This window comes from Choristoneura fumiferana, chromosome 9 (assembly GCF_025370935.1).
Source record: "Choristoneura fumiferana chromosome 9, NRCan_CFum_1, whole genome shotgun sequence".
NCBI lineage: Eukaryota > Metazoa > Arthropoda > Insecta > Lepidoptera > Tortricidae > Choristoneura > Choristoneura fumiferana.
This window is the reverse complement of record NC_133480.1, coordinates 10,212,105-10,234,610: the sequence shown is the minus strand read 5'-3', so window position 1 is coordinate 10,234,610 and position 22,506 is coordinate 10,212,105. Positions and strand designations below refer to the sequence as shown.

General features: G+C 37.8%; 1 protein-coding gene across 1 annotated transcript in view; it reads right to left on the bottom strand.

Annotated features, from left to right (window-relative positions):
• Window positions 1-1,760: 1,760 nt before the first annotated feature.
• Window positions 1,761-22,506, bottom strand: part of LOC141431496 (LIM/homeobox protein Lhx1-like) — a 47,082-nt gene continuing 26,336 nt past the window's right edge. Inside the window, exons 4-6 of the mRNA XM_074092685.1 lie at window positions 4,912-5,069; window positions 1,987-2,205; window positions 1,761-1,784 (exon numbers count right to left, since the gene is read on the bottom strand). Of these exons, the coding sequence (XP_073948786.1) occupies window positions 1,761-1,784; window positions 1,987-2,205; window positions 4,912-5,069 (401 nt within the window). The remainder of the gene's footprint in view (window positions 1,785-1,986; window positions 2,206-4,911; window positions 5,070-22,506) is intronic.

Below are 22,506 nucleotides of genomic sequence, written 5' to 3'. Positions count from 1 at the left end.
CAGGCGTGATTTGTTTTTACTTAAGTTATTAAATTTCGAAACATTTGACAACCCAATTTTATAAATGAATTTATAAATAAAACAAAAATTTTAACACATACAATACCTATCTAAGCATACAGTAGTACATTTGATTAAATTGAATTACTATTTCTTCTCAATGTCGTGGGTTGACAGCTTATTTTCAGTACAGGATTCTTTTTTCAAATATGACATTTTACTAACACCGTCATAAATAAAGGTAGGTTCAAAAATAAAACTCTGTTTAGATCGGGTGCGTTCGTTAATAAGGATATTTGTCACGTCGTGAACGCGCGATATTCAATTTGCGAGCCGCCATGACAGAGTGTTGCCATTTGTAACGTTAGAACGATTTGTTTAAGTATTTGTGTCGGTATTTTGAATTGTTTCTATAGAAAACACTTAAAATTAGTCAAATTCGAAGGCAGACTGAATCAAATGATTAAATTGCACCTAATAGTTTCCAATTAGTTTCTCTCTAGTAATAGTATCATGGCATTATTTGGAAAGTACAATAATTCATAGTGAAAATATTGATTTAAGATGCATTTAAAATCCAAGTTTCTATGTCAACTAATAGACCTTCAATGCTACCTTAAAGCTAGTGACTCTATTTAAGTACACACAGAAATTGCTTTCAGTTTCCGACTCTATAGAAAATGTGTAATAAGAACTCGCAGATTCAAAGCATATGCCTCTTTCTTAGCAAGCTTGTGTGGAACGGATGCTTTATTCACAATAAAAGCTACGGACGCTGTTGTGCGACAGGTTTTGTATGAATATAATCGATTTCGGCTAAGCTTTGAGAATCGTAATTGAGTTTGGCGCTTCGAACGAAACATGTCGTAAAAAGATAAAGTAAATAGTTGAAATAACACGACTTTTCGATAAACGAATGAGAAGTTTGTAAGTTATGTAAGTACGAAGCAGAACGTGGTTTCAATGTTAACTAACTGCAGCCAGCTTGCTTGATATCGAATCGTTTTACTCTTTTATTAGAAGTACCTGGGCGACCGACCTTTGCTCGGGCTAAAACTCGATAATAAGCGATTTCCCAGAAATAAGACCAAGCTTGATCGATTTGTCTTCCCCGAAAACCCCCCCTACCAATTTTCATTGAAATCGTTGGAGCCGTTTCCCAGATTCTGATTATATAGGTATATGCCTATACAAGAATTGCTCGTTTAAAGGTGGGTAGGTAGGTAGTTGGTTGGTTTTGGTTAAATAGTCAATATATATATTTGCTACATGATACGTTTTATGAACGCGCGATATTCCAATTCTCCACAAATTCTACAGTCTACCCGTAATCTTAACATTGGTAGATGCATCGAAATATCGAACTCATTAAAGGTAATCACAGCCCACAACCGTAGCATTTGCTACGGCATAGCATGGCATATATTATGTATTTAACGGTATCTTGGAGATGTGTGCTGGATGTATGGACTGCCCTATACTTAAGCACTGGGTTGGTATTGTGACGGGTGGGGCAAAATAATAAATACATTTTTGTCAAATATAATAGGTGCCTGCCATTTTCTTCCCATTCGCATGTTTCTTTCATCCTACTTTATCTATATATACCAATATCTAGTTTTTAAATTGTGTTTTTACTAACACGATATGGATTCTTCGAGTCTGAAATAAATGTTTTTTTTTAATCTTAAATCATTACAAAATATTAAATAATCATTATGAATTTTATATGACTTATCCTTATATTTTTGCAATGTGACCTAGGAAAATATACTATCCTGTTTCTGTAAAAACGAAAACTACAGGATTAAATCTTGACTTCACTTGACGTATCACTGTGACCATTTCAAAAGTTGTTGCAATAGTGTCTTTAATTTTCCCGAAAATTGCGTCCATCGGTTATAAAACTGCCACACTGCTAGCGCCAATGTGAAAGCGATCTTACAATCACACTAGTGTTCAACTGTTCAAGTGGAAATAACATACCTGTATAACTCTCATGGGCAGTCCAGTCTCCTTCGCAAGCTGCTCCCGTATATGTCTCGTAGGTTTCGGTGTCTGAGAGAACGCAGACTTCAGTATCTCCAGCTGCTTTGCCTTTATCGTGGTCCGTGGCCCCCGTCTCTTGGATCCCCCGTTCCCGTCGTCTGGAGACTTGTTCTCCGCCTGGGAGTCTCTGGTCTCCGTGTCTCCGTCGAGAGAGCCCTGCGAGGGGAAGAAAAACAACTGAATGCGACTATGTGGTCGGGTGCTGTTGAGACTTGAGCGGTATGTTGTTGAAAAAAACAACAACATTTAGTTATTTAGCCTGAGGCCTTATTTTCTATCACATTTGGAATCACAATCGTTTTCATCACTTCTTTCTGTCACACGGTATAGGATAAGGGTAGAAAAAGATGGTGAATGCGATCGCCCGGGCGTTAGACATACGGCAACTGGTTTGCACAGATGTGCAACTTTTTTATTCGATTGTTTATAATAATACCGCTTTGTAATCATAATCATCATTTCTCCGTAAATTATTTGTTATGTATTTTTAAAATAAGTATGTATTTTTACTACTAGGTACCTACATTGTTCATAATGATACATATTTCGTTTTTTTTTTACTCATAATGTCAACACTGAGATTTTATCTATAACCATAATGTTTTGAACATGAAACTACCGTGAGACTCACTCATATTAAATTATATTGTGGGGCGTAGTGTGCGTGTTTGCGGCAGCCGCCGAGTCGCGTGCTCCTGAGAGGAAGGGCTGCGAAATAGCCCGAAACATGTCGAGCTAAACTCGGTTTAAGAGGTGAGTTATCCGTTATAATATCATTTAATACCCCTAATGTAATTGGGGAGAATTTCTTAATTAACTTATTTCATATAATCATCGCAGTTCTAACCTAACCTAACGCACTTTTGTGGCAGGATTTCGGTTCTGTGAGGGTCGCAGTTCTAACCTAACCCACTTTTCTGGAAGTATTTCAGTTCTGTGAGGGTCGCAGTTCTAACCTAACCTAACCCACTTTTCTGGCAAGATTTCGGTTCCGTGAGGGTCGCAGTTACCACTCATTTTTTGGCAGCATTTAGATTTTGTGAAGGTCCCAATTGTAAACTAAAACTGGCTTTTTTGGCGTTTTAGTTTTTTTTTTTAGTTTGTTATTTTAAATTTGCTTGCATTTAGGAATAAACAAATGTATGTTTCAAAATATATAATAATACCAAATGTTTTGTCTGAAATCGATATATTGAATAATGGTTATATACATAAATTTTAGTAATAGAGGTATTTAAGTTAAATGACATTAGGAATATAATAAATTCGGAGTTCCAATGATTAAAAAAAAAATATTATGATCATTAGGATGTAAAATTGTAGGATGAGATATATTTTCGAAGTTTCAATAATCGAATTTGCAATTTTATATGAACTTTGGCGCACCCGTTGCAGAAAATTTCCAAAACGTTAAGATCTCGGGAATTTCTGGAAAATTTCAGAAGAAATATAGGAAATTTAAATTTAAGAAACGGAAAACTTCAACTCCCATACAAAATTGTTAGAAACTTCCGAAATTTTCCTAAGTATATACAAAATTCCGCAATTTTGGAAAATTCAATTTGGTGCATCAGTACTTTAGACTCGACAGTTTCATACATTTTGACACATTTTTTCCAGCAAGGTGGCCTTAAAATGTAAATCCCGAGGCCTAATTTTGATTTAAATTTAAACTTGATTATAAAGTCTCAAAAATATAACGGAGCATAAAGTTGGCCGATGTTCAAAGATTCAATTAAGTATATTAACAAGATCGGACAATACATTTTATTTTCATTTAAAATAGTTACCTGGGTATAAAAGGCAAAAGTGAAGATACTCGATATTATTCTAACACCAAATTGTAGTGTAAGTACAGTCGAGGAAATTGAATCGCGTACCAGGGTACCTTCGTGCTACTGATGTCATTTGATTTACATACATTTGCCAAAGAAATCATAACAGAATTTATTAAGAAATTATCCCACCCTGGTACTCGATTTAGTTTCCCCGGTGTATATTGAATTGAAATCAGTATTATCTGAGAGAGACAGTGAAGGTGACAGTCAATCAACATCGATGAACAGACAATATAACCATATTCTTTCACAATTCAAATTTTATAAATTAAATTCGGGTTTTGTTCCGCATACCTTGATTTTAGAGCAGCTCGATATTTCGGCACAGGGCTCTTAAATCAAGGCAAGTCTAAAATATTGAATTCAATTTTTTTTCACCGCATGTACTCTACACTAGAGGTGAGACGTATTTACTGGAATAGGTTTTGGCTTGGACGCGTGAGTACGCGTTCCCGCCCGCGATTCTTTTAGCGTACGAGTATTTAGGAGTACGGCGGCTGACAACGTTCCGCCAACTTGAAAACTAGCATTTATGTACACTTTTTAAATGAAAATTTTATAAAAATTGCTGAAAATCCTAAGCCTGTATAAAGTATGAACGAGGTTTTTAGTCGGTATTTAATATAAGTTAAAATAAACAAATATAAAGTGTGAAGACTGAACTGTGACGTGAATTTGATAGTTCGATATTCGTAAAACTACTAAAACTATTATACAGTGTATACGCAATTACGGGAGCGCATTTACGGGAATAATTTTGTTTACGCAATGAGTCAATTGAGTTAAGTACTCGTAGATACTCGTGGACCTAGTCTTTGGATCTAGTATTTTTGTGGACGCGTACTCGCAAGACTCAGTCCGCGTTTTGCCTAGTACGTCTCACTACTCTACACTACGCTAACTATCACCACCACAACACTACACTATTTATTGCATAGACGTATCTATAGAGTAAGATCGCGGGTGAGCAAAGTAACTATTTATAGTTCATTTATGACTTTGTGATCCGTTGTAGACCACTCACCTGGTCCTCCGAATCGTCGTGTGGTTTAGTGTCGCCGTTGAGGGATAGTTCTGAGTGTAAGGCTGGGTGCGGCGCATGCGCGGGACTGCTGGCGTTGTTGGCTGCGCGGGATTCATCTTCTTCCTCATCGTCCGTGCCTGAGCCTAGCAACGAGTCCGCTGGAACAAGGATAGATAGATTAAGTTTAGAATTCTCAGTCAATTCAGTACAATTTTTTAAATAAAATACAATACGGTACAACGACTCTTTATTGTATACCTACCACAATTGTAAGCGATACAGGAAACAGGTAGTACACAGAGAAAATTGCAAGGTAAGCAATGGGCAAGGCAATTTTAAATATTTGTTGATTAGTCAACAAACATTTTATAAAGATAATGATAATATAAATATAATAAGATAAGATAAAGATAATAAAGAAACTATTTAGAATATTGTTTATAAGGATTCGTAGCTCAAGAGGAAAAAACTGAACCCTTATAGGATCGCTTTGTTGTCCGTCTATGAAATAGGTACTAAGGTCTGATACCTACTCCCTAAGGTTGTGAAAAAATTAAACTCAGCAAACTTTGAGTCAACGCAATTTAAAGATACCTACAGTTATTAAAGAAATTGGTTGCAAACTGCCGGAAACGAAAAACCTATAATATACTTACCAGAAGGCCCCTACCTATGGTACTGCCGGTTCTAAAAATTTGGGTACAAAGGTACATTAGCTCTTATAGCACAACCAATAAAAAAAGTCTGAAATCTTCTATTTCGCCTCTTTGTAAGTATCAAATTTTAAGTAAATAAATATAAAAGTACACAAAAATAAGAAAAAATAGTAGCTTTTGCTTCAAACAACCTTTATCTAAATTCTTGTACGCTTAGGTACTTTGGGACTAGGTCAATATTGGTGTGAATTGTCCCGTGATATTTGTTTATTTAATTATTTACTTATGTACCTAATAGAAAAGAGTTGCTAATAAACATTTCGCTTGCATTTCGAAGAGCTAAATAAATTAGTTTCCCATCACAGCAAGATAACTATTATAACTATTCATAACTAGAACCCTTTAAACGGTTTCAAATTCAATTGAACCCATCAAAAAGCAATCCCGCACCCTTAAACTAAATAAAAACGCAATTTCTGCGCCCCCAAAGAACATGGAATTAGCCGCAAAAACAATTACTTACCTACCTACTCGTACCTACTTGTATAAGACAAGCGATGCTGGTGTGCGGAACTATAGGAACTCGAACAAATATTCTTTAAAATAAAACGAAAACTTCATGACTCTAGTTTTCGTCGATGTGAAATAAAACAAAAACGAAATGTATTTCTTGCGGTTATATAAATATGATATTGAGTAGGTAGTAGGTACATAAAAAAGCAACATAATAACTACTGCCTTCTAAGGCTATTTGGAGCCTCCTCAAGGGAACAATTGAGAAATACGTCTACAAAAGTCCTGTTCGCACCTTTAAAATTAAACTGAAACAATTCAAAACATTCACATTTCCAAAATAAACTTTAAATTAAATACAATATGATTGGATTTCAAAATGAGAAAATTTCGAATTATTTCAGTCAAATTTTAAAGGTGCGTGTTGTTTTCTGTACTGCTTGCTATGTGTTGGTGTGCGATAAAGAGTTATTGTATTGTATTAACATTTTCCAAGTCAGAGGCCATGGCATAGTCAGACTTTCGCACTTTTGAGGACATTTTTGCTCTGTTTACCTATTACAGTCTCATTGTCAGTCACTCTGTCCGTAAATTGCCATTGCGATGCTGCCAAAAGGTATAACTTTCTGATTCAGTGTCACAATATTCGTACTAAGTCTCAAAGAACCATTCGATTCTTCTCACTATTGTTAGGCTACCTTTATCCTAGTATCCGCAAAGTTCCGACAGGATTAAGACAGCATCGCATCAGCAGACGGAATCGCGTTAAAAAAATAGCAGTGCGAACATTTCTCAAATGTCTTAAATATATTTAAATGTACTGGCTGAAAAAAATCTCACTTTTGACTCGAATGAAACAGGGACCCCTAGTAGAGCGCGAAAATCGTTTACCCTCGACAAACATCAGGGGTCATAGTTATAAAATATTTGCGGCTGTCTTGACCGTCCAGACGAACAGACAGCTGCTCCGGTCTTTAGGTTTACCTACTGCATTAACTATACTGTGCTGGCAAAGAACATTTATGTTTCATGTTGGTACAGTTCCATTATTTTTTCATCTCTATTTATTCAGCGAAAATTTTATCTCCCGTTGGAATGCTTTAAGATAATTATTTTTCTTTGTATATTTAGACAAGCCTTGAGTACGTCAAACTAATTAATAAATGGGTTCTTTTGGTGCATTAAATGAATATATAAGACTAATTGCAGTGACAGTTCACGCTTTCATTAATACCTAATAAGAAAAGTAAGTAAACAAGATAATTATTTTATCATTAAAACATGTCGCATGAAAACTTGTATATGACCATTTTTGTAATGATGTGCAAAGTCACAAACAAAATATTTCAGAAAAGGTCACCAGTATGGGATAGGTACTCCTAAGTACCGTAAGAATGTGTTTATAAAGTTCTAGAGCCCTTACTCACAAATATATTATCTAAACCTCATAACAACAAGAAAGAACAATTCTCTAATCGAAATTCACACACACGGTGAAGTTTTTTTTTTTATTCAGCTCTGGCAGCGGCTGCCTCGCCCGCGGCGCAGGGCGTCCACATAACATCTGTCATGCCACGAGATGAGCTTGTCTGTGCGGTAGAAATGCGAAAATAAACTGACAACCCTAAAAGCTTTACCAATTTATTTATTCAAATTTGAATTTGGCGATGTCGATTGACAGCGAAGTTGGCGGTGGAGCGGATTTTGGAACTTCATTTCAAAATAGGAACGCTTTTGTTTTTGAAGAAAAACGGCCCTGGATAGCTAATCGCTTGGAGCCTTTGAGATTAAGTTGGCAGTGCCACGAGCCTAAGAGCTTGTTTCACCGCTCATTATTAAATTCTATGTGACAGATAAATGTGATGCTGTCTCTGTTTATTTTCAATAAGTATTTTTAATGACTGTATCTACTTGCATTGTCATCCAATTTATTTAATTTATACTAAATTTTAAGTCAATTACTACAAATCGGTGAAATTAGACTTGCAAGATTTGAAAAAAACTCATGATAAAGTTCACTTAGTTACTAGATAAAAAAACCTTATAAAAATGGCCTGAGACACCGTATAATTACTAAATACGTTACATCAGCTTTGAAACTGTACCTCCACTATGCCACCTCAAAGCTGCCGACCGAAATAACGGAATGAATTCACTAGAACAGCATATTAATCTTGCCAACCGTCTGACTTGCGTTTCCTCGTGCAAGTCATTGTGCGGGAAACAAGCCAAATTAAGCGGCTTTCATGATAAAAAGATTTGGGGAAATATAATTATGTTACGCTACGATGTTAGTGAGTGGGAATAAAAAGTTGGCGTGAGTGTACCTACTGGTGTTGTGGTGGTATACCTATTTAAGTCTTGTTTTAAGGCTCAAATAGACGACGGCACTTTACTTAAGTGTTTGCACGAATGTGCGAGTGCCAGAATTGAATTCTACCATTAATATAACTTACTTTTTGATAGGTATTTAACTGATTAATTGAATTTTTATGTAAAAATAAAAATAATAGCACTGAAACATGTTTTTTTTTATTACTTTGCCCAATAGGTAGGGGATAGACATTATGTATAATTCCCGGGACATTTAATTAATTGAATAGCTTTTTATGAAATTGCTATATGGCTCATATTGGTCGTTTTTCATAATACCCGGGCATTATGAAAAATGACGGATTTATCACTTGGTCCACAACATATAGGTACACTGAGTACCTATAGCGTGTAAAGTTTCGTAATTTAAAGTTACCTTTAGTTTTCGAGTGTTTTTAATGTGACGGAGTGTACCACAGTTGAATTTTCTAAGGGACTGCTGTACTTCCAAATATTCAAATTATTATTGTTTAAATGTTTTTTATTATTTATCTAACTGACCTTAATATCTTTTCGTCTCGTCGTTTATAAACATAAGTCATAGCGTCCCTTACATGAGGTTGAAATAGCAGAAATTTAATTAGAAAATCTGAATTTTTGACATAAAATGTTTGAACATGGCAACAATTTCGCATGTGAAATTTTGGTTCCTCCATTTTAAATCCATTTTCTGCGGTTTAATGTCGTACTCTAGTAACCATTACCTACCTATATATACCTACTGCAACGAAATTCAGAATTTATAATAAGATAAACATTTAAACCCCATCATATTTTTCTCACAGCGACTCCTGTCCCAGAGCAAGCTCAAGTTTGCACAAGCCCTCGAGCGCAAAGCGTCCGGACTCCAAGGGCCCTCCTAACCCTCTGTTTTACAATCGGTCAACACTACACTCCCACTTAGCTCGGTAAGTGGAAGATCGGTGTGCTAGATAAATACCGGGAGTGTTTGTAAACATTATAAAATGGGTGACGGTTTTTGTTTTAAATTATTTAAAAGCTCATCTGTTCTGTTTTGTGGCAACACTGAGCCCTGACGGAGCTATTGTATGTCGAGTACGTATTTTTTTTGTAAAGCAAACGACCTTGAGTACTACCAGTATCAATTCGATGAATCTTCGTTGAAAAAAGTACCTACATAAATTAAAATATTCCCCGTGAAAAAAAACATTCGTCATTCAAAAATCGAACAATATTTTATGCCAGCACCATTGGCAGTTGGCACCAGCAAACGCACGCCCCAATTTTAAAATCAATTTTAAACCGCCCCCAAATAAACGACTTCCTTTGTCCCGGTCGACGTCCCTAATCGAATTTTGGCGGGAAAACGGGCCTTTTATTGTCGTTGAATTTCAAACGTGGAACGGGGACTTTGATCTGCGGAAATTCAAAACGAAGTTTGCGGCTTCTTTATTTGAAATGGTACCGATTATTTTCCGTTTCTCGTGTGTAATGTAATTGAAAGTAATGTTTGTAAAATAGAAAATTTAAGTCTAATTTCCGTCTAAAATAAACCTACTTACACAGCACGAAATACATTACTTTTTACTTTGTAATGTCAATAGGTTTACTTACATCGTATTAACTTTTCACCATAAAATTTATGTAGGTGAGGTAGGTAGGTACACTATAGGTAAAATTTGTGAGCCATTGTGTTGGAATTGCCCATTATTTCTGGCGCTCATACAATTATCCTTATCAATTTTTATACTCAACTGAAACATAGTAGGTAGGCGGGTAGACCTTAAGTCTACTAAAAACTCAAGTTCACATAGAAAATGCTAATGAACAATCAAGACCAATTAACAATTCAATCAACATGATTCATGAATAATTCGACCCGAAAAATTATAGTCCACTATCTCCGGATCTATAACAACCTATTAGCACTGAAAATGTAATAAAAATCACAGATTATTTTGTATTACAAGCATATTAAAGTTTGTTATTGCGTGTTTATGGGGCCGACCGTTAATTCGAGACCACCATCTTAAAAGTAAAATAAGAAACCGCGAGATAAGGATCTAAGAACATAAAAGATATGGGAACCTTTGTGGAAGCGGTAGCCGCCGCTGCGTACGCCCATATATACGGGGCCACTACAGCCTACGCACACTGGCTCACGTCCCGGCACACATTAAAGGATGTTTTGTACGCACACGTGGAACGGTGGGCCGTGATTGGTGAAAGCGGCGGCGAAGGCACGCCCTCTTTTATCGACGTGCGCAGGGAGCGTGCGTGCGAAACATCGGTGTATGTAAAATAGTGTATAGACGGCAGTTCAGTTTTACAGACAATTCAGTGTTTCAAATGCTCTTCTCTTGGCTTAAAGCAATAGAGTTATTACTTCCTAGATTAGTTATGGACTCTTCAGTACCTATTTAAATTTAGAGCCCTGGCGGACCTTTTTCATTTGTGTTGGTTATCACTTTTGCTGTCAATCTCAAATTTTTAAACTTGCAATTTCCACATTTCAGTTTAATCTATCACACACACACACACACAAACCTTTTTTTTCTGGAAAGATCTTATAATCACTATCCGCACTTTTGTTTATTATCCTCCTAAGTCCTCGCGTACTTTATAAAGGACTAATTAACACCAAGAATAACGGCCGAATTTACTAAAGTACAAATTGTTCATTGAATAAAGAATTCTAAGTATTTTGAAATTAAATCCAAAATAACAAAGCAGGTCAACCACGTCTAGGTTTTAAACGCAAAGGTTGTTAAAAAATGACAAGAAGGTCAGGTAATACCTATAGATATTTATGCAGAGGTTATACTTCATCTTTTTTAGCATTAGAAAAAGGGTAAACAATCTTGACGAGTCTTTATTGAAAAACGTTTAAAAAAAACAGTAACTACCTATACCAAAGTGATACCAAAAGCATGTAAATGATCATATTGTCCTTGCTAAGTGTTATTATTTGCTGTCTTATTTTTCAAAAGTGTTTTTCAATAAAAAGACACGTCAAGATCGCTTACCTTCTTTCTAATGCAAAAAAAAACGAAGTATAGGCCACAACCACGCCTGATAAGTGAAACACTTACATTGCGGAGGTCCATAACAATGAACTACCTACAAACTTCACTCCACTGTTGCCAATGCTGGCAGCGAAGTAGCAAGGTAAAACAGTTGTCGGTACAGTCGAGCTCATAAACTTGTGAGCAAAAATTTGATCAAAAATATCAGTTCAGATACTTTTGACTAAATTTTTGCTCACAAGTTTATGAACTCGACTGTAGTTCACGCTTGTCTAGTAAATATCCACTTACGTTTCACTTAAAATACTTGATGCCAGATTAAGACAAACATTAAGAAACCATCATCCAAAATAAACAGATCTACCTCATAAGGTCAGCCTCGTTTTTAAAAAGGCCATAGAGTCGGGTAGCCATAGTAAGTCGCCCTTACATCAAATGGGCTCGGGTTTTTTTGTGTGGGTACCTCTTCCAGTGAAGAATATTTATGCTGAGTATGAACATCCTACTTGTGACAGTTGTTGATTTATGATTTTTAAAGATTTTTTTAATGTATTGTTTTTCGGGATGTATTTAAGCGATGTGCTTCAAATTCTGAAATGGTGTGGCCTTACAGTGGTGGAGGAGGTGGAGTGGTGGAGTGGTGGAGGAGGGTCTGTATCACGGATCCGAATTTATATTTTATTAATTTCCAAGATGGCTGCCTAAATTTTAATTAACAAAAGACAATCCTCCACCAACCCTGACTCCTGACTTTTTTGCTACCGACAAAGGCATCGTGACTGCTGCCTGACGCGAGGGTCGGCCGCGTGACTTGCAGGTTTCCCGCAGTTTGATTCGGCCGCCCGGCATGACTCGGCTTTTGAGCTATGTATTACTATATGTGTGGTGGTTTTTATAAGATCATCATCATCATATCAGCCATAGGACGTCCATTGTTGGACATAGTCCTCCCCCTTCCCCCTGAACCTCTTTTTTAATTTAGCTGTTGTGTATTTGTAAGTTTTGGAGTGGCGTGTTCATAAGGATAGATAGATAGATACAAACTTTATTTACAAACATGCCATTACGAATATATGAAATTAAACATTCCAAGTTAACGACAATAAATAAAATAACGCATAAATTAAGTTGTCACGGCATTGCCGCGAAAAGGCGCCGACTCAACAAGTGCTGAGGCATTGCTGTCACAGCGCTGATATTCTGTCGGAACTATGTCCGAGTTGACGCATTCAGTCACATATTATTTTTCCTCTAAGTATAATTAGGATAATGAAATATCTAGAAGACGAATCTTTTGTGGCATGGCTAGAGCGCCGGTTCTAGGCCATGATGAAGGTAGAGCGAAATTGTCTACACCGCTTCCGCGCCTCTCAAAAAGCGCCAACATCATTTTATTTTGTACTGGAAACTGGAAAGTGGCGCTCCTTGTCATCTAGCGCCTAGAGCGACCGCTTCTCTTGCTCTACCCCAGGACCGGCCTAGATAGAGGTCTCAGAAGGACCATTCAGGGTTTTTTTTAATAAACTCCCGATAGCAATCGAGCTTTTTGCGATTGCGTACCTACCTACTTTCCTCAGGCGCGGATCCAACCCTCAAAAAAGGTTGTGGTCACAGCCACCCGAAAATCGGTCAAGTGCGAGTTGGAGCGTGAACTCTCCCATGAACAATCATGACTCATGCATGAACGACTTGAATTTGATTATTTCCCTTTTTCCGCGCATCAAGACATTGGCCATCCAAGCATCTCGATAGACCGTGAAAGTGTGTCATCACGCATGCCCATCGTGCCCACAACGGTGGATCCTCCCTTGAATATCCTAGGTATGTTATTATCTCTCGAAATAATAGAGTACGTCAGCCCTGAGGTAGAGCAAGAAGAGCGGTAGCTCTAGGCGCCAAATAGCAAGGGGCGCCATTTTCCAGGGCAAAGTAAAATTTTAATGGCGCCTTTTGAGAGGCGCGAAGTGGTATAGAAGTATAGACAATCTCGCTCTACCTTAATCTAGGACTAGAGCCAGCGCTAAATAACTATCGGCATAAGTTTTAAAATTAAGTACCACAAGTATGTTTGCGGGTGGTAGGACCTTGTGCAAGGTCCGCCCGGATTGCTACCACCATCTTGCTCGCTAATCCTGCCGTGAAGCAGCAGTGCTTGCACTGTTGTGTTTCGGCGTGGAGAGTAAGACAGCCGGTGAAATTACTGGCACTTGATCTATCCCATCTTTGGCCTCTAGGTTGGCAACGCATCTGCAATAGCCCTGGTGTCATGGTTACCATCAGGAGACCCACTTGCTCGTTTTCCATCCAATCGAATAAAAAATAAAATAAATAAATAAACCACCTTAAGCCGCATTCACATTTCGGTATCGGTTTCATACATTTTATGCCTATGGTTGCGTTCACATTTATCTGATGCAGTGTATTGTGACGCCTTGTGGTGTGTCGCATCAAAGCTATAGAGAGAGAAACAAATACACAGAGACAGATAAATGTAAATGCAGCTTTATGTTTCAAGAGTAAAAGGCCTGTGCTTTCTTAAAGACAAGTTATTGCCTAGAATAATCCACCAAAAAGAATGTTTGAATTAGTCGTGAGTTCGGTCCCAAGCTTGCACCTCTAAGTGTTCGGGATTAGGTATGTGCAGAATTATTTTTTAAACTTACCATTAAGGTGAAGGAAAACATCATTAAATAAGGAAAATATGGTGAGGAATCATACAGTGGTATGTGTGAAGTTCCACAGCCGCATTGAGCCTTCGTGTCAATTACAACCCACAGTGTATTGAGATGTATATGTAGGTATAATAGTGCGAGATGAAGTTAAAATTTCCCTATGATACCTACCTGAATAAATATGTAGTTGGTAAGTTAAATTTATACACCAACAAAATCCAATAATAAACATTAGAAAAAAATAACAGAACAAAATACACATATTGGTGAAGATTAAATCTTCAACCATGGAAGCACTGATACAACTTGTACATTAAAATACTTATTCAATAACAACATAATGATATACCACGAAAGGTCAAAGCAACGACCTGGACGTATAGCTCCTTAATACCGTACAAATGCCTATAAACAAAGAAATGAACATAAATAATAGTTATATAACCGTCGAAAAAGTAATATGTCAGCGTCTATACGCCATTAGAGACGCCATGTTTGATTTACCACTTAGAGCATTTAACCAACCGGAGGCAGCATCCTCGCTTTGTTGGAATTACTTAGGTAAGTACTCAAAATGCACGTTCACCCAAACAATGCTCAGGGTAAAAGATAGTGTAATATAGAAGTAAAATTCCTGGCTGGCTAACTGTCTCATCAACATAAATCCTTGGAGTTAAAAAGTTTCAATTTGGATTATGCTGTATGAGTTTCCTTTATAATGTAGACAATGAATAAGATTGGATTATGTGAAATTCTTGCAGGATAGGGAATTCTGAAACGGGGATGAAGCTGCTCAAATAGTTTGAATATTTAAAAAATCTGTATTTCTCGACGCATGTAAGAAAATGCAAATCAATTAATCTCTTTTCAATAACGTCGCTATGAAGGGAACCAGCTAAATTATGAAACCACATGAACCAACTTGGACTTTAAGCACACGCTGTTTTTTAATGGTCTTATCCCTGTTATAGAAAGAAAAGCCCATCGTTGGCGGCTCCGGTTGGTTAAGTACTCTAAGCATCTAACACAATGGATGCGCAAACGCAGTTGGACAAATTAGGCGCCATCTATCGACGCCACGAGGAATCAGGGTAGAGTAATTATTTTTTGGATGTTCGACAGGTTTTTTGGTGGTTAATTGAATATGGACTCAAAGTACAGACTTTGAGGTTTTTTGTAATGTTTCGTTTTAAAGTTTCTGAAACTGTATCAAATGAAGATCGTCTCAGTAAGTACCTAGATGCTTACTCAGTCAGTAGGTACTTTGTCGCAGCAAGCAACAGAAGAGATTAGGTTACTACTCGTAGGTAGCTTTACAGACTGTTTTATATGATTCAATTAATTGAAAGTGACAAGGAAGTAAAATACTATTATTATAAGCCTGTTGAGATGCCCCACTGCTGGGCAAAGGCCTCCCCCATGCCCTCTACTCGACCCGGTCTTGAGCGATCTCTCACCAGCTGCAAAGAAGCGTCCAGGTCATCCCGCCTTCGAAAATAAAATGGAAGTAAAATGTCCAACAATAAAAAAAATTTAACTGCTTTCAAGATTAACTATTCCAACACCATCGTCATTTGTCTTATCGCTTACTTGCTTACTTAGTGGAAAAGATTGTTATAATGTTTGACAGTGATTTGATTATTATTATTTCTTTAAATGCTTACTTAATAATTGGCTAAAAAAACTTTGGAATGGAACGATGATTAATGTGTTTCCACGAAAAAATAGTCTACTTATGAATATAAATAAAGAACGCTATGATTCACGCAGAAATGTGCACAAAAAGATCTAGATTTCCTCCTTCATATTTGGTATCTAATCCCACTAATATTATAGATGCGAAAGTTTGTAACTCTGTTTGTTTGCTTGTTACCTCTTCACGTCTAAACAGCTAAATGTAATTATATGAAATACAAATAGTTTGAGTCCCGGGGAACGACATAGGATATTTTTAATCCCGGAAAACGGCATAGTTAGTCGCGGGCAACAACTAATTTATAATACAAGTTGGATAGTTATGATTGTCTGTTTGTGCCACTGTACCACAGAACATACAATACGTATATTACCCACGATTCCAATTCCAACTACAACCTGCCTACATATTACAGCTGTAGCTGGAGTGGGAGCGTGACCGCAGATCGTGACCCTCCGAGATTGCGCCGCCCGTGTGCGTGTGCGGTGGCTTATTCATTTCTGTACGCGGTATGATTATGTGAAAGTTGATAGGAAAATTATGTTGTATTTTTTCGTTTACAGCGAATGTGGCATTAGGGCTGTTTCCCCCAGAGATACGCGAGGATGTGTTTCGAGGAATGTGTTTTTCATAAACCAATAGAAACGCTTCATTTATATCGCCTCGCTCCGCTCAGCTGTTTCCATCAGAGATGTGCTGTGCGAGGATAGGTAAATGAAGCGTTTCTATTGGTTCATGAAAAACACATGCCTCGAAACACAACCTCGCACATCTCTGGTTGGAACGCAGCCTTATGCTAGTGCTTTTACTCTTTACAATACAGTAGTCCAGCGCCGTTTTCGCTGACAAGTAATTATATCATTATTCGCTATTGGACAACCGCTGCTGACTAAGCTCTCGTGGGGCATATTTGGAAAATGACACAATTAAAACGGTTCACTCACGATTAAATACAAGTTAGGAACGATCTGACTACTTGAGGTGAGTGCGTTCACGACGATGGGCCCCCGCACAAGATCTTCCGAGAAGATCGAAACTAGACGAACCGTTCTTGAATTATAATCGTGAGTTAAACCACTGAATTTACTATGTTCTACACATTAGGTACTATGAAAATATAGACCATCAGCCAGTGTTTAGCGAAAAAAAATTCGGTTGATAATTGAATTTTTATTTTTTTAAACGTATGTATTTATGAGTCTCGTTCTAAAACGCTTTTATATATATTTATTTCTCTATCTAATCTAGAATTTTGAACCTTCGCAAATCCTCTAAAGATAGTTTCAGGGATAAGAATATGATTAATAATTAACTCTTGAGACTTGAGAGAAAAAACAATTAAGACCATAAAATAAAACGGTGCGCAAGCGCTTAAAACGCAATATCAAGACAACTCGATAAGTGGCTCAAATAAAATAAAACAGCCAGGAACAAGTTGTCACATAATAACAGCGGTGATAATGCCTGCGTTACTGGGCGTACGAAATCGCACAATAACCGAGCAAGAATCCGACGCAGGCGCACGGCGACGCGAATCGGGGAATGTGTTATAAAGTCTTTATTCTATATCGTTCAAGTCTCAAAACAGATAAGAAGTAAAGACGGAGTTCTACGAACGTTAAAGTGAGGCCGATAAAACTACACCTCGCCATGTGTATGTAATGAGGGTTTTCACAGAGGCGAAATATCGCTAGATGGCGTTACGTATCGTGAGGTCCGTTTGACGTTTGACGTTTGCTCGTGATTGGTTAAATAACTAGATGAGCCAATCACAAGCAAGACTGAAACGTCAAACGGACCTCACGATGCTAACGCCATCTAGCGATATTTGGCCTCTGTAAATACCCTCACTGTACGTGCAAATTAGTTGAGACACACACACGAGCATATTAGTCTCACCCAGCCTTTCATTGTTATTTGCTAAATTCTTTCTTTACATTTTATGTGATCTTAAGTCCGAGTGCGGTTAAAGGCTCGCATGAGACATCTATTTTACTATATTATGTTAACTTTATTACAGACAAGAACACAGTTGTACACAGGAACTATTGGCCGATGAGGGTAATTCCAATTTCCAATAAATGGCTACTGTCCACAATGAGGATTTCTTGAGAGGTAAAATATCGCTAGACGACGTTACTATCGCGAGGTATACATATTTAACGTTACAGTCTTGCTTGCCATTAGCTCATTTAATTAATTAATCAGTCGCATACGTGATACAGAATGTCAAACTTGTCAAACGGACTTCACAATACTAGCGCCTCTTAGACCTAAGCCCACCCTAACCTTCTTCTGATGCATAGTTATTAATTCACACTATAATGTAGAGCTATAGTTTTAGATCAAACTTCACTCTGCGCAAGTCTAAATATGTACGTTTTGAAGGTAGGCGGTAAATCGAAACCAAAATCACAAATCTCTAGTAAATAATACTAATAATGTGCCAATAACCTAACGTAAGTCTTAGTTAACATAAGTCTCAAGAAGCTAAGCTATTTAGCTCGAAAGAAGATTATGTCGAGTCGACATGTCTAAGACATTAACTGGTTGCATCTACCGAACAGTAGACGAACACAAAGCCATTCAACAAGTGACTGCGATATAATTAAAAAGGCCGGGCCAAACACGATCAATCTCGGCTCCATCTCCCCACATAAAGTCAAAATAATAGATGGCCACTCTAATGTCACTTTTTTCATCCACGACCGGCGTACACGACGGAATTGACAGGTCATCAGAGACGGCGCAGGCGCGGTGACGATGCTCTTTCTGAGCGCCGCGGCAAAACAAATCAAGTAGGCGAACCCACGGCCCAATGTAATCCTTAATCAGTAGCAGTGAAAGGCGATAAATCCATGAAATGAACACGCGTATAAGACCTTTGTTGTGCGATCAGAGCGCCTGCCGTTCGGTTCTTTTTTCAAAAGATAATCTTCGGCGGCCGAGGCGTGAAGGCCGAGCGCCACACAACATGGCGTCGACAGGTTTCTTCCCGTTTTTTTACCTCTTTGTTCCTTTCCATTATTGTCTATACATGTTTCGTTCCCGCCGTTCGATTTTTGAATAATATACTTTTTTATTTTTTATCGCTGTTATTAATATCGCGGCGTTTTTATTGTTTCCCTTTATTTACATACACGGTTAAGAAAGGCCGCACCAAAACAAGATTTGGCTGATCTGTGGGGTGACGAGGCATAATATCACGGGATGTTTATCGCGATTCGTCGAAACGATTAAAACACGAAAGGATCTTCATGATAGCTGCATTGCTATGTTTAAACCGCGAAGAATTGGCATTTCGCAGAAAATAATGATTTAGTGGCGGCAGTAAAAATTTGAAAACTATAAAAACCGCGGAGGTCCAAACCGGTAGCCCGAGAACCGTTCGAGGGGTCCACTCTAACCTTGCTTGATGGACATAATTATTTTGACTGCGAATAATTTGATAATAGTGGGTAATTTTAATTGGGGTTAGATTTAATTGATAAATGAGCCCCGTGTTTAAGTTAAAAGAGTAGATTCATTAGAGAAATAAATAAGATAATGTGTGATCAAGTAAAGACCTTTAGCAATGAGGAAAATAGTGACCCGCTCGGTAACTTCAATACAAAACTTCGATTAAAAAAGTGCATTCCGCGCGTTTATAGGAAATTTCCTGCTCTGGTTAACTCCTGGCTTCGATTACCGATCACAGTAAAAACTTGTGTAGAAAACTTTTCGCATGCCAATCCACCTGAACAACCTTCAACTTTATACGACATAGATTGAGTCGAAAATTCATTGTTTAGTATAATCCCATAAGATGTTTGTATTTTACGTGAACTAATTAAGTTGGAATATGAAAGTAAATTTATTTGGAGGTTGAAGTTTGAATGGTAAGGTTGATTTTTGAATGGCGATTTGTGAGGAAGCGGAGTGAAATGAGGCGTCTCGGGTTTGATTCCCGATGCAGGCTATTAAAGTGTTAAGGTTAACTTGAATAATGCCACGGTCGGTTTGTTAGCATATGTTTTGTGTATGAATGGGTCCTTTGGCCGAACAAGCGAAGGATTGAGTGTCGGGTGTCGTCCGCTGTGTGCTTGACGATTGTTGTGATTCTGAGAATGATGTTTATTATTGTGCATTCATAAAATACAGTGAGGTTTTTCGGTGGGCTGCAGACCGAGAGGCACCAACTTTTCTACTGACAAACAGGCAAGTACCTAAGATCGATTTTGGTGTAGTTTGTTGACCGGTTTTTGCATAAAATCTTTGTTAACTAGAGCCTTGTTAAAACGTTAAGCGTGCGTATCTAATTGAATTAATGAAAAAGTTTTTATACAGTAGTGAATAGTTTTGATGAAAACTAGAATACGAGTATCCTTCCGTAGACTTTACTAAATTAAACGGCAGTGCGAGGAGCGCCACCGTCGTGAAAGCTCTCATCTATGAAAATGATCTTCCGTAAAGATCGAAACCAGTCCCACCGTTCCTGGCTTTTAATCGTGAGTTGAACCGTTCAATTTAGTACTTTTATCACTATGACCCATGAGAATTTTAGTAATAAGGTAGTTTTACTAAAGTCTTCCCAAATGTAACGTCATGGGAAATTTTCCAAACTTCTTCCAAAACCCAAACTTCATTAAGCAAAGATCATTACATACGAAACCCTCTGGTATCGATAAATAACGCCAGCATTGGTCCTTTAACACTGGGGACGTAGGGGGCCCAATTATAGTGGGCCCCCCCGCAGGCCCGGCCTTTGCTCATACCGGCCCGGGGCCTGACTCACGGCCGAATTAATCAGGCCCAGGATTAATGAAGATTTTTTTTAAAAGGTGCTTTTGGGCCATAAATCTATTTTAGGTGAAAACATAAATCCTAATCGTGAAGGTTCTAATGAGGAGGCTGATTGCGAGTTATTTGAATAGAGGTGCACGACTGGCTTGTCAATCGTTTTTTGTGTAAACAATTGGTGTTTGATTGGGAAGAAAAAACTGGTAAAAAATGGTTTGGTAGCGAGATTAGACTTTGCGTCTTCCGGGAGTATCGAGGGGTCATAAGTTCAAGTTAGGTACGTTGGTTTCTTGGTACCTCGCACTGTACTGGGGGAACTGAGTTATTCTCATATCTGTCTTGCTTCAGTGCTTGGAACGGTAAACTTTGACGCACTACGCTGCGATGATGGTGTAGGTACCTATAACGATCCTGTAGGTATAACAAAACTAAATCACTCACAGCTACAATGAGTAAATGTCAAAATCCCTCTGTCATTACATGACATGTTCTTGTATGCGTTATCTCAACTTCGGTGAATTTGCCTATACCAGGGTGGGACCATCCCGTAATAAATTTCACTGTGATTTTTACTGTCAAATTTGGGATGTCAAGATGACATTAGTAGCACAAAAGGTTCCACCTAGGTACTCGATTCACACATTACCCGACAAAGACCGAAAGTCACTGAAGTTACTTAATTATTTTGCTGAAGTCTGTCACGTCTGTCGCAGGACCGATGAACGGTGGAGCAGACGAGACCACGGACGGGAAAACGTAGTGCAGGGCGTCCTAAGGCACGGTGCACGGACGACTTTAAGAGGGCCGCCTGCGGCGAATGGATGCGAGGGGCTAGCAGTGGAGCAGTGTAGGCTGATGATGATAGATGACTCGATTCAGTTTCCTTAACTGTACTGAGACACTAGTTCGGCGTACTTTGGCACTACCTGTACGATTCATTGCTCAAAACACAAAAAACCCTATTCACTCGTTTTATACTTTAGATTTTCTTTCCCTGCGAATCAAAAGTCCAAGGTCTTAATTAATTATCTTGGAAATCCCCAAAAAAAAAAACTTGGTGTCCATTTTCGTATCTTAGAACACTTGGGCTATTTAAATCTCATCTATTTTTTGCTTTATTACGGTGTCTTTATTGACATTAGTACCAACAGTTTGTACTCAGTGTATTGATTAGTGGTATTCGATAAAGATTTTTTTTATTCTTTGTATTGTATGGGGGATCAAAAGTAGTCTATGTGATTCCAAAGAGTCAGCTACCTGCACACCAACTTTCATCTAAACCAAAGAGTACCAAATACACACAGGTACACAAACACTCGCAAAGTTTCGCATTTATATAAATAGTTACTTGGGCAAGCTCCGGCTAAAATTGAAAAACACACGATTTCCCTGAGATAATGAAACAAAGCTATGTAAATCGATGATACGCCCCGAAAACGCCTCCAAATTGAAACCATCATCATTGAAATTTTTAACTACATAAAGCCATTTCCGAAATCCCGATAACAAACATATAAATATTAAAGAATTTCCCGTTATCGTTATTATTAAGGTATCAGATAAAAGGATAGCTACAACGAACATTTAACGATTCCCCACTAGTTTTACCCATTGTTCTTCGTTTATCTTCCATACCCAAAGAAAACTGAGTAAATTCTTAAAATAGCCGCGTACTTCATTTCCAGTTTAAACACACGATTGGTATGTATACCTACATAGGGTAAAGACGCCTTGGCACGGAAATAATCTTTCCTTATCTTTCCTTTCGAGGCACCCCTTGGGTATACCTTAGGGTTCGAAGGGTCTACGATGACACTTTCAGAAGTTTGCCCCGAGAAAGAGTTTGGCGTTTACTATTTCTGATTGTTTTTCTTGCATGTTTTTGATAATTAGGTATATTTTTAGGTACCTACCTATTG